The sequence below is a fragment of the Tigriopus californicus genome, chromosome 8, assembly GCF_007210705.1.
Source record: "Tigriopus californicus strain San Diego chromosome 8, Tcal_SD_v2.1, whole genome shotgun sequence".
NCBI classification, from domain to species: Eukaryota; Metazoa; Arthropoda; class Copepoda; order Harpacticoida; family Harpacticidae; genus Tigriopus; species Tigriopus californicus.
This window is the reverse complement of record NC_081447.1, coordinates 13,664,102-13,685,295: the sequence shown is the minus strand read 5'-3', so window position 1 is coordinate 13,685,295 and position 21,194 is coordinate 13,664,102. Positions and strand designations below refer to the sequence as shown.

The 21,194-nt window shown below is 43.6% G+C and overlaps 4 protein-coding genes across 4 annotated transcripts; 1 reads left to right on the top strand and 3 right to left on the bottom strand.

The window, feature by feature from the left end:
* Positions 1-33: 33 nt before the first annotated feature.
* On the bottom strand, positions 34-2,667 carry LOC131885840 (V-type proton ATPase subunit d-like). The gene is made up of 5 exons (XM_059234018.1): positions 2,365-2,667; positions 730-1,238; positions 482-658; positions 314-391; positions 34-235 (listed from the first exon to the last, which is right to left on the bottom strand). Exons 1-5 carry the CDS (start codon positions 2,483-2,485, stop codon positions 74-76), a joined length of 1,047 nt encoding a protein of 348 aa, XP_059090001.1. The 5' UTR covers positions 2,486-2,667; the 3' UTR covers positions 34-73.
* A 522-nt stretch (positions 2,668-3,189) lies between these two features.
* LOC131885049 (zinc finger protein 236-like) lies at positions 3,190-7,088 on the top strand. The gene is made up of 7 exons (XM_059232973.1): positions 3,190-3,472; positions 3,599-3,741; positions 4,086-4,515; positions 4,595-4,871; positions 4,944-5,199; positions 5,266-5,402; positions 5,471-7,088. The coding sequence occupies exons 1-7, from the start codon at positions 3,298-3,300 to the stop codon at positions 6,765-6,767; spliced, it is 2,715 nt and encodes a 904-aa protein (XP_059088956.1). The 5' UTR covers positions 3,190-3,297; the 3' UTR covers positions 6,768-7,088.
* LOC131885051 (neuronal calcium sensor 2-like) lies at positions 6,843-8,113 on the bottom strand. Its single transcript, XM_059232975.1, has 2 exons — positions 7,791-8,113; positions 6,843-7,215 (listed from the first exon to the last, which is right to left on the bottom strand). Exons 1-2 carry the CDS (start codon positions 8,111-8,113, stop codon positions 6,969-6,971), a joined length of 570 nt encoding a protein of 189 aa, XP_059088958.1. The 3' UTR covers positions 6,843-6,968.
* A 62-nt stretch (positions 8,114-8,175) lies between these two features.
* Positions 8,176-11,992, bottom strand: LOC131885050 (transcription factor Sox-17-beta.1-like). Its single transcript, XM_059232974.1, has 4 exons — positions 11,649-11,992; positions 10,283-10,479; positions 9,650-10,180; positions 8,176-8,498 (listed from the first exon to the last, which is right to left on the bottom strand). Exons 2-4 carry the CDS (start codon positions 10,476-10,478, stop codon positions 8,176-8,178), a joined length of 1,050 nt encoding a protein of 349 aa, XP_059088957.1. The 5' UTR covers position 10,479; positions 11,649-11,992.
* Positions 11,993-21,194: the final 9,202 nt, after the last annotated feature.

The window sequence follows — 21,194 nt, the reverse complement described above, 5'->3', positions numbered from 1 at the left end:
TACGATGACAATGTGTGCTAACTCGATCATTCATCTTGGAACAAGGTCAGTCAGTGACAATGGAAAAGCTTGCTTAAAAGATGGGAATGTAATTGTCGATCTTGGCGCGATGCTTCTGGGCCACGCACTCGGCGATCCAAATAATGTTCCGACACTCTTGCTCCTTCAGCTTCAAAAACGAATAGAAAATGCCAAAATGGAATTGTTGCATGAACCCGTTCACGTTCAATTTGACCTAGAGAAGGAAGCACACAACCAAAGCACGTGAAACACTCTTTACCCTCAGTCGGGATATCAACCTATAAAACAGTACCTCATGCTCAAAAAACTTATCCTCCAAAGTCTTCTCGCCAGGATTAGTACCCGCTCCCTCGAAGCACATCTTGTAGTCCTACAGAACAAAAGGTCAATGGCGTTATGTAAAAACAAAAGGTAAAAAATATGACATTATAGTGGCCAAGAAAGGGTTCAAACTACTCACCGAGTAATACTCGGCCACACTTCGAACTTGATCGTAATCATCGGCCCGGGCCAATGCCTTCAACCCATCGGGATAGAGTTTGCCACACGTTGGGTAGAGTTTCTCGCGCTCATCTTTCGTCAACTCGGTGCCAAACGAGTTAATCGTGATAATGAATGCCCTACGATCGGCTTCGAACTACAACGAAACTCGATTTTTAATGCTGGACTCCAAAGGCAGGGTCAAACTCAGGCCTTGATTTAACTTACGGCCAATAACTCGCACATGACCTCTTCGGTTTCGCCGCCGATGCGTTGGCAGAACTGGAAGAAGGCCTCCAAATAGGACTTGTAGAGGGTGTTGCGGATAATCTCGACGTTCATCTCATCCAAATCCTGCTCATTGATGCAGCTTTCAAAGAACGGCGCCAAGGGCGTGTCCACCAAGACAGCGTTGTAGAGTTCGGCCGGGGTGGAGGCTACGTGAATGGCCTCCATTTGCTCAAAACTACCCAAAGGATGACACTTGCTCACCAACTCGGCAATGGGGCGTTGGTGGAGGGTGCCCGTGATGAGAAGGATGATGTTGTCGATCATGTAGCTGTAGGTGATGAAGTCCAGGAAAGTGGCCAACTCACCCACGGAGTGATTGCGCATATGCTGGAACTCGGTGACCATCTTCTCGCGAAGCTTGTCATCGATGACCGAGGTCTGCATGGGACTGGGCACGTTGGCCAAGAAATTGCCGTAGTCCGTGCTTTGCAGGTGCAGCTTCAGATCTGAAAGTGGGTCAGGGCTCAGCGTCAATTCTGACCTCGAAATTATATGTCAAAAGAGCCTTAAAGTTGTTTTCATTGCGCGCCATCTCCGATGATTCTAATTATTCACAGAACCATTGTTAGCGTTTTGAACGCAATCTAAAAAATTGCTTTCAAACCCGACCAACCTTATGTTCAGAGGCCGTCACACTTTTAGTCACATATTTACAAAAAAAAGGCCCAATCTTTGACAAACCATGACGTGTCTAGCAGGGAAATCGGGTAGACACCCATTGATTAGGGTAAAACAACTCAAATTCAAGAAAAACGACGTTCAGGAAGCTCGCCAATCAACCTGGCGCTCGGCTATTCTTTGTTCTGTCTATTTTGACCTGGATAAAGAGCTGCTGTCAAACGGTTGGGGGTTACAACTAACCAGGTCAAAGGCTTAAAGCGTTTCAACGAGTCTTCAATGGGAATGTTCAGATCTGTCAAATATCCATTTCTATCCCACTGAACGGAATTCTTCCTAATGTGCCTGGCACTGAGTGGAGCTGGTCACATTGACGTGAGGATTTCCCAATCGAAATGCATGTGCAATCATGGGTTTTTCCACTCATGGGTATAACAACTCAGTGGGCCCAAACTGAGATGTAGCGTAGCTTTTTTAGCTGACCCTCGCCTGTTGATGCTCACCGAACTGATTTGGTGGTCTAAGCATGTCCATCAAAAAAGCTCCTGGACCCCGCCTAGGTGTAAAAAAGCCATGAAGATAGGCAGGATATAGCCAGATAGCCAGACAGACGGCAACAGCTTGGGCCTCAATGGCAAAATCTGAATCAGGGTCCACGCCCGCCCAAATTGAAGTTAAGCCCCGCTGGTCCTCATTAGGGACACGCCCAGCCGTGTCCTATTGTAATTTTAGCTACCCAAGTGGCTGAACCCAAGATTGAAGGCAGCAATGTAAGGCCAATCAATACCTTGGGATGGGGCGCGGAGCATTTCTTATTTTTACGTCATTTCCACCTGGACCCAGCCCCAGATATAGTATAGTATATAGTGTATACTAAATATATATATATATATCGGAGTGAGCCTTGGCCCACCCCGTCCATGATGCATGATGGATAGATAGCTAGATAGATACCTTCCAAAGTTTCGCATTGGACCAAATTCAGATAATCCGTTTGTTTGAGGATGCCATTCTTGAATCCCCGGCAAAGACCCTCCAGATAGCCATTGTCAATGTTGAACATGTGACCCTTCATCTTGGCCGTCACTCACACCTCACGGGAGCACAGGAACACGGGAACGCGGATTAACCTTAACTTGGACCACTAACAGATTGAAGGCTACGCAGGCGGCTGGTCTTTCTGGGGCTAGAGAACAGACAGCAGAGAAGCCTTCAGGAGTGAGACGAGTGCGACGAATCAACGAACGCCCTTGATGTCAAATCAGGCCTCAATGGCATTGGCCAGCCAAAGTCTTGTGACAAATCAGCTGATCTTCAGCGTGTCGATAGAAAATGCCATAGGTTGTAGCTTCGAAATCTTGGGGCTCAATGGGGGATGGGAAGGAAAAGACAATGAGAAAGTATAGTTGATATATATTACAGGAGTTTGGGTAGGGCATCAAAGGGATATGGACCACCCAAAGCTTATTTTGATGGCGACGTTTTGGATGGGGCCCATACCATGGAAACACCCTGGATCAGGCCAGCCCTGCTGACGCATCAGAGTGACCAATTTTTCAGGGTTGAAGCCCAAGGCGAGGGGCTATGCTTTCTTTTAAATATGCGCTCAATATCTTTCAATTATAAAGATCTTTATATCAGATGTCATAAAATTCAGCTTAATATCAGATTGGATGCATTGCTAGTTTTTTAATTGAGTCATTTTCTAGACATGGGGAGCCTGGGGTGTCCTACCATCGTGTCACCCTGATATTTGGTGTCTGTCCTTTTTTTATCAATAATAACAACTAGCTGACAGGTTCATCCTGGGATTGGGATTGGCCAGACCCACCCTGTCTCTTCTTCCCCATTCATCAGTAGTTCACGCCCACTCAGCCCGGCCCATACATGGTCCATGGGGTTTCGTTCCCCTTGAGGGCTATGTCAATGGAACCACCCCCTGCGGTTGGCTCCGCCCTCCACGGGCCCACCCATTTTCCGTGCTCGGAATGCGAGGCCAGCTTCAATGCCGAGCGTAATCTCGTGCTTCATCGAGCTTGGGCCCATCCCATTGACTCCACAGGTCAGTCAGTCAGTCAGTCTGTCTTCCGTGAAAAGAGTGCTCTCTGTTGGAGATGAACGGCATTGATCTAATGTGTAATGTGAATTCGTATCTAATGGGGCTAAGGGAAATTGTTTTCATTTCTAGCTGAAACGGCGGAGTCGGTGTTTCGATGCCCGATTTGCCCGCGCACATTTCTGCGTCCGGCTAGCTTCAAGGGTCATTTGTCGCTCCATTCCGAGAGTGAAAATGTCGTGTGTCCTCAATGTGACGATGAGTTTCAAAGTCGGGTAAGACTACCAAACGAGACTTGAGTCCTTTCAGGTCACTCAGCGTACAAGGTTTGAGAATGGTGTGGTTTGAACTGAAAAAAAAATCATAGTCGATCCTTGATTTTTGTGACCATCTAACATGGTTTGTGATTCTTCTACTTCTGAAAAGAATTTTTTTCTTATTTTTTTTTTTTTACCAAAACATCTCATCAATTCATCAAAAATGTCTCTTCACAGTCAAAAAAATTGTGATCACAATAACCATCTTTTATTTATTTATGCCAGATTGAAACGCCATATCGTATCTGAGCCTAATTGGCATTTAATTCCTAAAAACTAATAATGCCTTTTATTTTCATCAGACCGAATTGGCCCGTCATCAATCGACCCAACATGGCCAAGTGGAAGAACCCGAAATGGTGGCTCTCCAGAAATTGTTCAAAACTTGCACCCAATGTCAGCAGATCTTTGCCTCAGCCCAACAGTTACGGATTCACCGTGAAAAACATGTCAAGATCCGGGAGATGACCAAGTCCAAATTCAAAAGACCCACGCCCGGGCGGAAATCGAGGGTGGATAAGCCGCATTTGTGTTCATTTTGTCCGTCGAGTTTCAGTAAGAAGAGTTACCGCATCCGACACGAGCGCACGCACACGGGTGAGAAGCCGTTTCAATGCCAATTCTGTGATAAACGCTTCAACCAGAATGAAACGCGAAAGATCCACGAACTCAAACATTCAGGAAAGCGGCCCCATGCTTGCCAACTTTGCCCCATGTCCTTCACTCAACGAGGTGAGAACCCCTATTCTTTTTGTCTTCGATTCAAAACCATCGATTTGGGTGTTAATTTGGGCCTGCTTGATCTCCATAGGCAATTTGAAAACCCATGTTTACCGGGTTCACAGTATTACCCTCAAGTCCAATGATTACCTTCAGTGCCAGCAATGCTCTTGCGCCTTTAAGAAGCTGTCTAGTTTGAATACGCACATCACTCGTCGGCATCCAAAATGTCTACTCAGTGAGACCCCAGATGAGACGGAATCCAGGGAAGAGGGGGCCGAAAATGTCAACCAAGGACAAGAATCTGTTATGAAGGTGGCCCTTCCACTCAAGGGGAAATCAGAAGGCCATTTCATAATGCATATTCCGTAAGCTTCAACGCGAATGAACGCTCTCGGTGTTCAATTTGGATGACGTTTCTATCTCGCATCTGATTTCAGAGTCCTCAATGAAAAGGATTGCATGAATCCCGTGCCAAGTGTTGGCAGCATGGATCAAAATGTGGGCACGCCTTTTTCCAAGTCTGTGGCCAGCCCCTGCGTCTTCAACGAAAGCATTGAGTCCCCCGTGACGCCAGGACTGACCTCGCAACTCTCTCAACCTTCCACACCCGCCATGCCCACTCTACTTGAGATGCCCGTCAACGAGTCTAAAGCCAATCATAACGAAATTCCCATGGACTTGCCTAAAAATGCCGTGAGTCAGAGATTTGTCACATGATTTCGTTCCAACCCATGATTCGATTTATTTTTGTTTTGCCAGATTCTGGAAGCAGAGGCAGAGGCTCAGGCAGGAACCATCATTCTGGATCCGAATGTTCTGGGCATGGACATTGAATCTTTTATGATCGAGGACAGAGACAAACGAAGCCCAACGCCCCAATTGAAAACGCCCCCCAGGTACGCATGGTGAATAGTTTGAGGGATGAAATTTGGGTTTAACCCCCGACTTTCGTTTCAAACTGTAGGCCCACTTTCAACGAGACATCAAGCAATGTGTTCAAAGAACTGGATCTCTGTCATCAAAACAATCGGCCCAAGGAAGAATGGGACGACGGATCGACGTTGGATTTGGTCAAACCCACTTCACTGACCACGTCTCAAGGACCCGACACTAAAGAGCTTGACAAGTGGAAGCCCATTGGCGAGGATCGAACTTTGAATGGATCGAAAACAGCCAAGTCCAAGCATCAATGTCAGTATTGCGATAAACAGTTCATCAAAAACTCTGATCTCCTGCGACACATAAGGGTCCATACGGGTGAGCGGCCCTTTGCTTGTGATCAATGTCACAAGAAATTCTCCCTGAAATCGACTTTGATATCCCACAAGCGACTTCACTCCGACCAACGAACCAAGCTCACGTGCGATCAATGTGGCGATAAGTTCTTGTCCAAAACCTCGTTAAGAAGCCACATCCGCTTGCATTCGAGTGAAGCTCCCTATCAATGTCGATCCTGCTCGCAAAGGTTCCAAACTCCGGTTCAAAGACGTGCTCATGCTATCAGTGTTCATGAAAAGCCTCGGAAAGATGTGCCCAAGTCCAAAGACACACCCAACGAGAACGATCCCAGCCTCAAGATCTCGGTGCCTGCTTCGAGTTTGATCGAGGCTTTGAACTCAGTCACCAATGTGGGTGTGCCTCTTCTTGGCTCGGTGGTACGCCTCCAATTGGATGGCGTACACATGGAGAGTGCCATCGCTCAATTAGAGGTAGACGAGGCCCTGTTGTCTCAGTTGAAATTTGGAGGGAACATTGATATTGTCATCAACGGCGATCAAGTCATCTCTACTCCCGTTGAACCACCACCTCTTGAGGAAATGATCGTACCAGACGTGATAGAATCGAATGCTCCACCTCCTGAGCCCAACCAGATGGAGGAACAAGACCCACCGACTCATTCGGACTTTGGAAGGGAACCGGAATTGTCGCCGCAAAGTAAACGCCTTCCAACTGTTTCGAATGATGCGAGCGGCCTTTCTTGTCAATTCTGTTCCAAGACATTCAAAAAGCCCTCGCAAACCAAACGACATGAGCGAATTCATACTGGAGAGAGACCGTTCGAGTGCCAAGAGTGTTCGAAGCGGTTCAACCAAAGCAACGCCCTCAAGATGCACATGAAGAAGCATAGTGGAGAGAGGCCCTTCATTTGTCCGTTCTGCTCGTTCGCATTCACCCAGAAATGCAACCTGAAAACCCACATTTGTCGGGCCCATTCCGTTCAGGCCCAACAACTCATTGAGTATGCCAATTGGGATGTATGATCAATAGACATATAGAATTGAACGTAAGGTTATTATGTCGAATGTACTCGATTCGAAGAATCTGAGTAGTAGGAGTTGAAAAGAAAGGAAGCCCAAATTCATTTCAAAGTGCAAATTGATTCGATGATGACGATGACACATGTATGTTGGTGGATGTGGTTGTAGTTGTTATATTAGTGGTTGGGTGGATATGGAAGGCGTTCAAGAGTGTGGAGTGAGGAGTTCGATGAGCTTCTGATCTTCCAGACAGCATCTCACGAACTCACGTCGAGTCACTTTTCCATCGGCATTGATATCCATCCGCTTAAAGATGCCTTCCGCTCGAGCTTCCGGGCTTTCGAATTGGTCCATGGCCACTTGGTTTGGTCCCATCATGTTATAAATAGATTTCACGATCTTGGTCATCTCGATGAGGTCGATGTGACCATTGCCGTCCACGTCATACATGCTAGAACAAGGTTTGTCTCTTATATTAAGCGCTCAATCCATGAACTATTGAGCCGTTCGAACATTATCCTTGAATCTCAAGAACGTCTTAGAAAGGGAACTGATATGAGGACGTGGGATTTGATGTTCTTTATGTGGTGTAATGGAGCTATTGGTACAGACAATGGAGATACCACTTAACTCCTCAATCAAATGTTTGAGTAAAAGCATGTAACGCGTTCTCCCTTCTTGTACAATGCAATTAAAGTTGGTTTCCTTTCTTCCTAAGGGTAAAACCAAAGCATGAGAGAGGGTTTGCTTATTTGCTTTATGTTTTATACTCTATGAAAAATACAAATATGCTGAATTATGAGGGCAGCCAACTCCTGATCCCGACATGTGATTGAACTAGATGTTAGCTCACTTAGCGTTTTAGGTGTGAGCCACCAAGAGTGGCGGAAAGACGAAGAAAAAGTGGAAGATATGACGGAATGATTGAAGCTTATCCTTCACTTGTCTGACCCCTTTCAAGAGGTTTCGATTGCTCTCAGAAACTAGACAAACGAAGAATACACTTGGTGCACCTGGATGGCCTACCTGAACGCCCAATTCAATTTCTCCTCCGGACAACCACTGGAGGTGACATCAATGGCCAGAAGGAACTCCTTAAAGTCGATGAATCCGTTTTTATCGGTGTCGAAAGTTCGAAAGACATGATCACAAAATTCGTTGGCATTTCCCGTGGGGAAACATTTGCTGTAGATCTGCATGAAGGCCGTGGGAGTGAGTTTGCCATCCGGACAATCGCTCTTGAAGCCCTTGTACCATTCCTTGATGGTATTCTCGTCGTACCTGGTACTGGTTTTAAGAAATTCTAAATCTTGTTTGGTTAGACGTTCCTTGCTTCCTTTCTGCCCCATTTTGACTTTCACTCTGCATCTGGGAAATGAAACTTTGCCAAGAGCTCGTGACGTATTGTGAATCACCTATATTCTATGTAGGAGGAGGGCGACGAAGGCTGCGTGAGGGACATGGTAGAGGCCGCAGCTGCAGCAGAACTGCTACTGCGCTCAAGATGGTAATAACAATGGCTATTATTGTAATTATTAAAAAACGAAAAGTCATAATCATTGGCACTGGTGGGCGGAACGGTGGCGGCGCTCAGCGAGGATCCGCCTTCATAGTATTGCCCGTAGCTCTCCAGGGGTGGTGGGGGTGTTTGGTCATACGAGCCTCCCGTACCTGCTGCTACTCCGGGTACAGCGGCTCCGGTGGCTCCGCCTGGAGCTCCATAGGCGTTTTCCCCTGCAATCGAGAAGAGGGCAGGCATCAGATGAAAAGCGCAGGCGAAAACTTATACGGACATACACATGCGAGGGAATCAACACAGGTGAGGAAAATGAGAAAGGTGGGTGGGTGGGGGAAAGGCAGCGAGCGCTAAGGATATAGACACATACACATGTTCACGAGGCCGCCGGCAGGATTGAGGATCGAAGGGGGCGAACAAGGCGGATGTACGGTACAGCAGAATGCTCCACCTCCTGAGCCCAACCAGATGGAGGAACAAGACCCACCGACTCATTCGGACTTTGGAAGGGAACCGGAATTGTCGCCGCAAAGTAAACGCCTTCCAACTGTTTCGAATGANGGATCAATCTACCAAAACGCCGTTTCTGTTTCCCCAGCTGCGTCCAAAAAATAAACATGGCGCCCAAATCTGATCAACCGACATTAGCCTCAATGATGTCTGAGCATAACTCAATCGTAACGTAATCGACGTGGGTAATTGGAGTCAAAAAAAGGGGGGGGGGCGAATGTTGTCCAGTGTGGAGTGAAAATTGTCAATTCTAAGATGGAAATCCAGATGTAATGGTCTAAAAGTGACCGGAGGTGGGGAATGTGGAAGGAAAAGGCGCGGTGTGTATTAGCACGCCAGGAATGCTTGTGGGAGGGTATGTTTGATCTCACTATCCTACATAGCTGCATCTACAGAAGACAGACCTCTACGACTTTTGAAGACACAGAGAGGGGAAGAAAGTCGTTTTCTCGTTTGAAGCTGACAAAAAAGCCGTCAAAGTTTGTCAGTCAGGTTAAATGTTTTGAGAGGTGTCATTCGATATCGAGGATTTGGATTTCATGTCTCCGGCTATTGCCAGGAAGCACGTGCTGCAACAAGCTTATCAATTTCAATCGAGGATTTCTGAATGCTCCTGTTGATACATACACCTGCTGGATGGATGGACTGATGGACGGTCGCTCGGTCGGGTTCGGTCGGGTTCGGTCGGTCCGCCGATCGGTCCGCCGATCGGTCCGTTAAACGGTCGGTCGGTCGGTCGGTCGGTCGAAAGACGCGAAAGACGCGAATGAAATGCGACCCCAAACTAATTGGCCAGTTTTGCACACTCAATTGCGGCACTTTTCACGACATTCTCTGAATGAAGCGAGCGTTAACTCACCCCTGAAATGGTTGGCTTGGGCACCTGGAAATTCCAGTCCCTCGTAGGTAGGCACACCCCCGGTTACCATCGTGTTGGGTGAGTTGTCGGGGGTAGGGAGGAGCATCTGAGACACCGATGTAGAGGTGGCATTGAAAGACGGCTGCTGGGCGTGTTGTTGATGCGGTTGTTGTTGTTGCTGCTGAAGATGGTGATGCTGTTGTTGTATTTGTTGTTGTTGCTGTTGCTGTTGGTGTTGGAGGTGATGATTAAGATGATGCTGTTGGTGCTGTTGTTGGTGTTGTTGATGTCGTGTAGTACTCAAGTGATGCTGGAATTGAACTGGGTTATCTTGTGGGGAGGGATCGGGCGTGTCCACCAATTGCGAAGATTTGCGCACCCCGCGTAATCCCGGACTGGCTTTATCCTTCTTCTTGCGTCGGGGTCGATACTTGTAATTGGGATGATCTTGCATGTGCTTTAACCGCAGATATTCAGCTTCTTGTACGTATGGAGAGCGTTCACTAGGGGTCAAACCTTTCCACTTCTTGCCTGGAACACGCATGAGTAGGTAACATAAAACGTGGTCCCACCCCAAATCCCAAACGAGATCCCATCCCGTAAACGGGAGCTATATTGAGATTTAAGGTATACCTAGCATCCGGGATAAGTCGGCATTATGAAGATCGGGATTCTCATCCGCCAACCTCTTCCGCTCATTTCTGGCCCAAACCATGAAGGCATTCATGGGTCTGCGGATTCGTTGCTCCTTCCCAGGTTTACTGGGCTGCTTGTGCATTGCATAGCTGGTCTCAGGCATGGAATGGTGATAGAAATCTGGCTCGAACATCCTATGAGACAAGTACCAAATCTGTGACTCTTAATAATAATAATAATAACAACAACGACAACAACAACAACTCTTGGGTTCAAGTTTGCGTTTCCACTCTCTCTATCCAGACTTCATGGAACAATCAAGAAACAGTGAAGGAAGAAAGCCATTCCAAGCTTTTGATTAATGGTAATCAATCCTTGGGGTTTTCATTCCTTGTTCTTGTGGAGATTAGAAAATGGAGTAAAGGGAATGTAAAGGCTCAAAATCTGGTTGCCGAATTATCGTGATTGTATTTATGGGACTCTAGGTCCGATTTTGGGAACACTACGGATTGGATTATATTGTCACCAAGCGAAAACAGGCGATCGAGAGAAAATCACGCATCGATCGACCCAAATTCCATCGGCTCCTTCTCGTTCATTAAGATAGACTTGTCCATGAAAGGCAAATTCCTTGCAAAGATTAGTTGATCATTTGAATAACTTACATTGATATGGTGCAATCTACTGGAGAAACCCCAAGCAAATTTTCATGTCAAAATAACGTGGCTGATGTCTCTGGATGACCTTAAAGCAGGATTTTTGAAAATTGACTCAGGCCCTATTTAAAATGTTGAAGGTGAAACTCCAACTACTGCTGGATTTTTTTTTTGAAAGATATTTTTTGGAAGAACAAGGGCAAAATTAAGATTCAACGAATGCAGCCAAGTACACCTTCCTTGCAAAATACAATCCTTTGGGGGCTAAAAATATATGGAATTGAACTGCAGCGACCTTTAAAATGTGGAAATGAAATATTCATTGCTTTGTCCCAAAATATGCTTCTTAATTTGCTGGATTGAAAGGTAGCACTTAGCTATTCGTCATATACCACGGCAAATTAGCCCCAATTGTTTCACTTGCCCAAATCCGTTAGAACCCCATCCCACGTCCCCATCATGCAAGTGATAGTTGGGATCTGCATTGTATTTAGTTATTTTTATCATTTTATATTATCGTTCTCCCATTGAGATGAACCGGAGTGATGCGGTCGGAAACCAAAATGGCGGCTGCTCAGACTCATGCCAAACTTTTGGTACCCCAACCCAAAAATAGAGAACCAGTTTTTTTTGCCGTGGAGTGTGCGGATAGAGTGGAAACTCAATTCTTAGATCCCCTGTGTGGACCGTTTGGAACGAGTAATAACCTTTTTAGACCAGTAATGAGGATGAGCTTTCAAGATATTTTGCCAAATACATTTATTTCGTTTCTCTTTGTGTGTGAGTGTGAGTGAGTGAGTCTGTCTTTCTCTGTGTATGTGTGTGTGAGAGAGAGAGAGAGAGTGTGAGTAGGTCGTCCTCTGTTTGATGGCACTAATTCGAAAAATTGTTACGTTGAGCTCGCCAGGGCATAGAGATGTAACTAAAGAAGTCGACGAGTCAAGAAGGGCAAAGCCGAAATCAAGGCTACTTCTCTCACCCGCCCAAGTTCTCGCTCGATCCGGCGAGTCTCGTGCTCCTCCAGGACGCCACCCAGAGCATGCATGCATCCATCAAATGGCCCTCCTATTCGGTCCTTTCAGGTGTTCTTTAGTTCGTTCTTCATCAAGCCAGTTCAGGTACAGGAGTGCACGAACGAACGGGAAGAGAAGGACGGAGGGATGGAGCAGATCTGACGGACTGAAAGTAAAACTACCTGGGCCGAAGTCACCTCAGGTGGAAGTTCACAGGAATGCTTCGCGTCTTATTCGGATTTTGCCCTGGGCCTCCTCCTCCTCCTCCTCCTCCTCCTCCTCTTTCTTCTCCTTCTCCTACACTTTGTCGTTTTCGGTGAGGAAGACGACCTAGGTCGGTAAGAAATTGAACTGAAAGAAATTCGTGGCCTTTGTGTATGACAAGGCTGCAAATCATAGATTAAGTTAGCCTTTAAGAAATTTCACTGTTTCTTTGAGTGAGAATGTTTGAGTGATGTGGCAATGTGAAAGGATGGATGACTGTTGGGTGCAAATTTAATGCCTAAATTGCTGCGTAATATGAAAATAAGCAAATAACATTAACTTGAAACAATGAAAATGGCTTTAAAGGAAGTAATTTAACATTAGTCTTGTAGCCTCGTATATTGTTATGAAAAAAGTGGACTTTGGTAAGCGACAATTGGTTCTTAAAAATACAAAAAGTATTTTGGGGTTGAATTTCGTACGTACATGAATAACCATGCGGCTGAAGTTTGATTTTTTTGAGGGGGAGTGCACCAAGGCTTTGAAGTTATGGTGGTTAATGACAGCAAATACATTTGAGGTGGCAGTCTCAGTCAATGTAGATTAACACGTGGAAAGACTGCGAAGGCCCTATTTGGCTCATGTTTTGCTTTAGGAGAATTGTGAACGAAATGGCTGCTCAACATTGATGAGTCCTTGTGACTTAGAAGCAAGTATCTTGATTATTCATTGTATATACATATTAGCTATCTAGCAGTAGAAGACGAATACATTTTATACTCTAGTTCATGGTATGGTGCACATTGTGTATTTTGAATCCCTAAAAGTTGAATTTTCGAAAGATCTCATTGCACTTTTTCAAGTTCATGGATGCATGGACTCGGGGCTAAAAAATTCAAATCAGAATTTTTATATGTTCAAGAATAATCACCTGTCGCCAGGTTAGAATTGTGAACAATTATGATCTTCTATTCTATTTATCTATAAATCTAAATTTGGGAAAAGGGAATGCGATTTCATTCTGAATTGTTTCCACGCAGTGTTCCCGGCGGGGGTTCCAGCTTGCAAGTGGGTTTGAGGTGCGTGACTTCTGAGGTCTTCTCAACGATCGTGAACATTGCTGGGCGGAATCCATTGCGGTGAAAGAGGGCTGCTACCACTCTACGTACATAGGGACGGACATGCTTACGAACCTTGTTTGTTCATGGAGTATTATGTAGTGTACCGACCTACCTACCTACCTGCGTACTCGTTCTTGTACTCGCTTCCCAGATAGATAAGCTCAGAGGTATTCCAGAGGATTTGAAATGAAAACAGAGCTGGATCGTCGAGCTCCCCCTCTTTCATCGTGCGAGAAGTAGAATTGCAACCGTCGATGATAAGAGAGTTCCCGGGACGCTGGAGATTCGCGGAGGATTTCCAAGATCGGACAAGAAGAAGGAGAAGGAGAAGTAGGAGTAGTAGTTGGAAACCTTCACACATTTGAGAGCGCGAAATTGAGGCGGACTCCTCGAATGGATTGGCTTAATGGTGGCCTCCGTGCTGGTTGAGTATGATTTCACTTTAATCAACGCGACCTTTTTTATTCTTGCCCAATTCACCGTGGGAACGACAGGGCTCATAAACAAACATGCAAATCTACGTTCGTTGAGTAATAATTTGATAATTAAACTTCCTTCTAAATTCCTAGAGGCCAAAAAGTAGCAATTAACCAACCAACCAACCCACCGACCGAGCGAGCTCGACTGACAGCACACTTTTGAACTTGAAACCCCGGGATTTCGCACTTTCCAAATCATAACACTCGTGCGATATGATCAATTTCAGTGAGAGAACAAATAAGACCAAAATATGACACTCGCAGAGGCTCTGAAAGATTGGATCATGACAACGGGGCTTCTCGAGAATCAAACTGAGCTCGACCGAAACTTGAGTTGGAATTTTTGCTTGCCTTACCATAAATCATTACTACACTTTCTGTCTTCGCCTTAAGGCCCTATTTTACACTATGGAATGAAGCAGATGATTGGTGAATAATGACTGACAAGACCTTGGCAAAGTGAAAATGGTCAATCGCACGAAGGAAACATTTCTACTTAAGCATTGGGATTAGAGCGCGCCACTAAAGGAAAACAGAGTACTGCAGTATACATGTTCCGTGAAAATGTTTTTATCAAGTCAATTTAAAATGCAGTAGCCAGATGGATGAAAAGATTACGCCATCTGTTATGTTCGTAGCAAATGAAAATTTCATACACCCTATGAATGCAGATGAAATAGAAAAATTGAAAGGAATGGCTTAGGATTGAATCTTATTTTCGCTTACTTCAAAGTTCACGATGATGGGCTTTGTAATGTATGCCATTTTTCTAGGATTCTGGATGAACGAAGAATCCGAGGGAGACCATAAACGAAAATGCATTCTTGAACATTTTCTATTCATCTAACAAAAACGTGGGCACATCAAGACAATTCAAAGTCAGTTTCAATAGCTATGAGCTCTGCCCTCTTCAGTTCTATATGTATAATTATGTGACAACAAAAAATATTGACCTATGTATACTTCGTAATAAACGAAGCTTGACAAATCAGCTTTCTGCACAAGATTTATTGCCCGCCTTTTTTAAGCTTTTAGAACGAAATGTAAGAACAATAAGGGCATGAGCATATTTTTTCTTTCAAATTTCAAGAAGATTCGGAACAACCCCCAAAAAGCCTATGTGAGGCTGCTAATATTGTCTGCAATCAAAACGTTATCATGGGTAACTAGGAAATACAACGAAATTTCAGCTCCCATCCAGCTCTGTTCCGGCTCGGAAACTCCGAAACGAATTTCCAAATACAAAACCAATTTTCTAAAAAGAGCCGAAAACAAAGTTCAAAATTGTAATTGATCATCAAAGATTTACATCCGGCAAATGATCGCGCACGAGCTCAAATACAGAAACTAGAAGATTTCCCATTTCCTCTGAACTGACGTCTTCACGAAAGACATTCATAATAAGTAAAGACTCGAAATTTGTTTAGAGATTTGATACAGATTCAGTCCAAAGATAGAACGATGAAGCCAACCTCTTTTTTTTCATCGGGCTCCTACATTGTTCAATTTGCTTCCTTCAAGTATTCGTGGGGAATATGTAAGTGTTGATCTAGTAGCATCCTTGAAGTCAGACTTTTCTGATCAATTCTTTGATCCAAATACCTGATCAACCCTACATTCACGTGGCTAACCAGATCCGCCAACTCTAATTCGTTGGTCGATCACAAATTATTTGAATAAAAAATCAAGGAAAATTGATAACTTTTCCTGTCTTGATGTTCTGGGGATCCCATTCCCAGTAGCGGTAAGGAAATCTGCAAAAAAGGAGATATGAGTTTCAAATGAAGATTAAGTTATCATTTCATTTCTAAAGCAATCACTATTTGAGGTGCCTTGTATTTCCATAGAGGTTCGTCATCTGCACATCCATTAAAGCATTTGGTCTCTTCATCAGCCTTATAATTTATATGTCGTGATTCACTTAATGAATCTTTGGTTCAAAGCCAGTGGTGGGCATCATAGAACAAAATGTTAACGCCGTTAAACAGGATCCCATGCATGGAAACGTAAACTGTTTTGATCGTCGATCCGTTCATGGAAATAGATCTAAGAGAAGTTCATGTTAATTTTGCATTTAATCGATTGCGAGAATTTATTTCATTTGACGTGCAACCACAACTGACTGACTGTTTTTGTTAATCTGACACTAATAGGAAAAAACGAATAAAGAAAATCAATCCCAATCCAAGAAATGCTTTGCACAACTTGAAGGGACTCTGAGTTCATCCTTTGACTATTTGAAAGCTCGCGGAAGATCGGTGTCACATTTTTTCGTCTTCATCGATTTCTCTGAGGATATTAAGAGCCTAAAAGAACTTTGATTTTACTTTAACATGAAGTCTATGCTATGCAGTGTACTGGAGCAACTCTTCGGATGAATGAATGGCTTGCAATGCAAACCCATCGCTCAAGGACTGAATTACTGAAAACCAGGTAGGGTTTTATCAAGCAAGAATTAAGCCATTGAGATGTTGTAGCGAATATACACAAAGAAAGTATGTTGCCTAGGGACAAAATCATGAAAATGGGATATGGATGAGTCTTGGTATTAGTCAGTAAAACAATAATTGACTCTTGATTCAATCAAATTACTTATAATCGACAGTTTTTTCTATGCAACGCCGACCTACGATGGGTCCAAATTTTTCGTCGCACTCAATGAGCCATTGGATTATGGTCAGGTTGAAACTTAGCAAACTCAAATTCGAGTCAATAAATTAGACTCTTCTTCAAATGAGGTCGTAGCAATTATGTAACATATGTATATTTCAAGTTTTCATATCAAACAAACGGCTAGGTCAAAAGAAAAGTCCTGTATTCAAGGCCGCATTATGGGAAATTGAGACGAGGAGAAAAACTGTCGAAAATATAAGGAAAAGAGCCTTGATATCCCTCGGTTCCCCACATAAGCCAAGTGGTTTGTTTTCATGGAGGACATTGACTAGATTTGGTGCCACATGTGAGACATTCTCCTTCTGGTCGCGACAAAAGTGTCCGACTAAGAGAGCTCGCTCAATCGCCCCGGCGGCAAGCAAACATTAATGGTTCATAATTGAAAACTATCAGAATGCTTGTCCTACTTGAATGTCCAACATGAATAACAATCTGATACCACAAAGTGGCTTGAGGATGAGTCAATGAAAAATTCAGTGACATATCCGATCCACCGTTTAAGGTTGTTTGATTTGTTTTGTTTTGTTTGTTACGAAGTCAAATGGCAGCTCCCTCGCTCGGCTTGCTATCTGAATGATGGGTGTCCCAATTGAGAGATATTCCCGCTTCGTTATCACAGCCCAACATTAATTTTTACCTCACCCTCGGGAATGATTGCAGGTTCGCCCATTTAAGCTGTTAAAGTAGCAGCTCATGCTGTAATCAAATACCACAGAGAAGCTTGGAATTAGCAAGCCTGGGATTCAACCAGGATTCGCAAATCGGAAAGCGGATGCTCTACCAATACGGTTCCTCAGCAAGCCTCTGCCGTTTAAGGTTATTTTTTTTATTATTATTTTTTTTGTTGCGGACTTCCTTAGCGTTACCGGGATTGGAATCCCAGCGTTCAAGACGAGAAGATTATTCATTTGAGAAGTTTAAATCATTTTTTTCATGGCAAATATTTTACGGATTTTAATTGTTATGTGTTACCGATGCAAAGAATGTCATTTAATGAAAAAAAAAGTCTAGTCTGATTGATCAAAACCAAACTTTTTTGATTTGGATATCCGCAAAAAATGATTCCAAGTAGCGTTCTGGCAAGTGCGGACTCAAGTCCGAATGTATGAGAGTCTTTTACCCGAATAGCGATAAATAGAATTTATATATTTTCATTTTTGATTTAATTTCTACAGAGAACGGGCCAAAACCCGTCATAAGTTGACGATGTAAGATTCGAGCCCTTAAAAAGTGATTGCATTAGCCTAATGTAGTTTTGCAAAAACAAAATAGTTTTTCCGATCTGGGGGGGGGTGCTTAAGCTCAGCAAAGGACTTGAAATAGGCTTTTGATTAACTCGAGTCCGGCCAAAAAATGGATTATCAAAAGACTCGCACCTCTCCCGAATGTAACCCAATGCTCCTTCCATTTGATAGGGAAAGAACATCTTGGGAGTCGTTGGTACCACGTTAATCGGACTAATGGATAATCAAAGCGAATGATGGCTTCTTTCATTTCTCTGAATGCATGCGGTCAACATGACCATATTAGCAATTGAACGTGAATTTCAATCGTTTCAAACAACATAGAAAGAATGATTTTTGCCCTATCCTAGCATGTGATCACCAGAAAATGGCTAGTTCGATCATACTGTGACGAGTTATCTAGTAACCTTTGAAAGAATATAACTTTTTGATCGACCTCTGTGATTGAACTGAAAATTGAAATGCGGTATAGTCCATTTCATTGAGCGGAGGCAGCGCCCTCTGCTTCGTCTAAGTGCGGACAAACAAACGCAGAAACGAGAAAGCACGCTCTAAGATGCCAGATACTTTATCAAGAGATTATCAAATGAAACAATCATTGCTCAAGTACTATGACTCAATCAATAAGCCATCAGTTCTACTGGGAAACGTTTCAAGTTCTTTATGGGTAAGATTCCGATCCAGTGGGACATGTAAATAATCATTTTGCAAGAGGTTGTGTACTGCATGGGTGAAAAGGGCTATTACACAGACCTGCAGAGATCAGTCGCATTTGACAGGGAACATAACGTAACAGCCTTTCTAATTCTCCTCTGCCTCCTATTGTTGTGGAAAAAAGTGTAGAAACAGGATTATACCCTCTAAGATGTCTGATTTTAGGAAGGTATTTTTCGCTGACCAACTCATTACTCATCCAATATAACACCATACTTAACATACATACACCACCAACTCCTCTGAGACCTTCCCAATCACACAAAGGTAAAATCACAAACACTTTAGAAATCCAAATAGAATTAACCTGGTCCTATATATTCTATCTGGTATACCAGTGGCTTTTCATCGCGTTGTGTTAAAAAAGTTGAAGGTAAGTTTTGCAAAAGTGATGTTTTTCAAGTGAATCTCCAAAACTTGTGAAACTGCTTTTCTAGTACTAATTCGTTGGAAATGATGATTGCAAAAGTGTTGGGGTGGTATCAATCATGTAGTACAGAACTTCTTGTTCAATTGATAGTTACATGCCATAATTTTACCCATGGAGAATCTGAAATGTCTCTCAGAATAATTGATGGCTTATTCATTGTGACACAGTACTTGAGCAATGAATTGTTCATTTAATAACCCATTGATTAAAGCTGGTTGCGGTACCGTATTGATAAAGCATCAGCTTTCCAATTTGTCGAGATTATATCCATGATCATCCTTTTTTTTACAAAGTTCTCGTTGAAACACCGAGGAATGTAAGTTTGGCATAATACTTTAAAATTGCTTCTATGAATGAGTGAAAGGGGCGCAACTAATGACATGAAAGGTGGATAACACAATTACACTTTTTTAAAGTAACCTTTAAGCTTTCAAAGAGCATCAATGCGGTGGCAACATGTTTCATCCTTTGTAGCAGCTTAGCTGAGTGTAAAATTATAACCAGTAATTGGTTTGTTCCGTTCGTTTTTTTTGTTTTCATTTTTAAATGATCCATTCGAAAATCTCTTTCCATTTATCAAGTGACCAAGCACTCTTCTTTAGATTGTTTACCTAGCGATTAAATAATACCAACTTTTGTGCAGGATTTTTTATGAGTGACCAAAATAATGCCTTGAACATTTGATTATAAGAATGGGTGCACACTTGACTAAAATCTAGAGGTAATCACGAACTTCTAGAAATCTGGACTGTGAACGAGCTTCTCGCCAAATTGGCCTCATCGTGGTCAATGCAACTCTGAGCCGCTTTTCGAATTAAAATATTAAAAATAAGAAACGTACATCTCGTCAGCTTATGTAGCTGACCAATAGCAGGCAGAAAATTCGAATTTTAAGTAGGGTTTGTATATATATATATATATATATATATATACATGTTAGTAGGCTCAAATTTGGCCGAGTTCATCTATTCAACCAGATCTTGTGGCCATATGAAGAGCTTATTTAGAGTAAAGTGAACGGTTTAGGAGATAAGAAAAATTTACTTCCGTTCGCAGTTCACATCTCTAGAAGTCCGCGATGTAATCAATCACAATATATAAACTACCCTTTTGGGTGGGATGGAAAAATAATTGCAGACGACTACTTCCATTCAAACTTATTCGATTAAAATTACGAGTGGTTTCTAGTTCGTCTGTTTAAGATAGAATTCAACACGATACTTCGACGTTTCATTACTTTTTAAAATGCGCCAATAGCGTAGGTCTAATGCTGAAACAAATGAAAATACGTGTTTATTCAACCATCCTTTGACATCACTGAATGGAAATTAATACCAATTACTTAACTAGTAATCAAAATAAAATAATGATCTTTTCGCAAACCTATTTGGGGATGTGTGTCGCATGGAGATTAAAGTTCAAAACACCAACTTTAAAAGAAGGCTGTAACTATTTCTAGTGGAAAAGCTTGATTCCCTTTTGAGAGTTTTCCTCTGTATTTCGTACGAATGAGAGTGAAATCACTCACATTCGATGATTCATGATTTACCCTTCAAATCACCAAACTACTCTTCCAGACGAGGCCCTTCGACCAAGCCCACCCTAAAGAAAGGCTAGTGGCTTTGAAGGCCAAAAGACCGTTGGGACGGTGCAATGTTCCACATCTGGTCACCCACCAACGTGAGAATATTAAAGGCCAGAAAACCAACCAAACCAAACGGAGTGGCTTTCTCCGTCCAATCATCCAATCAGACCTCCGCCTCCTACCTACTCTCATTGGCCCAGGGCCTAAGAGGGTGTATGTAATCCAGTTAACGATCCATCCGCAAAGAAAGGCGAAACCTGCTCCCACAAGCCGAACCCACCCCCTTGAAAGTCGGATTTTTCGCCTCCTGATACGCCTCCTTGGATGAAGGGTTGATGGATGGCATGCACCGTGTACTTTGTATGTAACTATGAATGCTTTAGCTTCGGATACCCTCATGGAATCGCTCTGTACGAGACCCCTCTTACCCAGGGGCTCATCCACCCAGTTCACGGTTGAGTGGGTGGGTCCACCCGCCCCTCGCATCCGACAACGACCTCCCCATCTTGATGTTAGGTCACGACCTCGCTCGGGCTGAGCCGCGTCAGCCTGGGAACTCACTGGCCTGGCCAAGGAGCTTTTTTACTACATTTCAGGGAGGGGGAGGGGGGGTTGGCATGGCAATGGCTGCGGTTATGAAGGAATCCCAAGACGATCATCAGCGGTGGTGCTTGGTTGGTGTGCTCTGACTCGACTTTCTTGGCTCACCACCACCACGACCACGATGATCATGGTGATGATGACAGAAGGAGCCAGGACGGACAGGGTCCTCTTGGAGGAGAGAAACGGA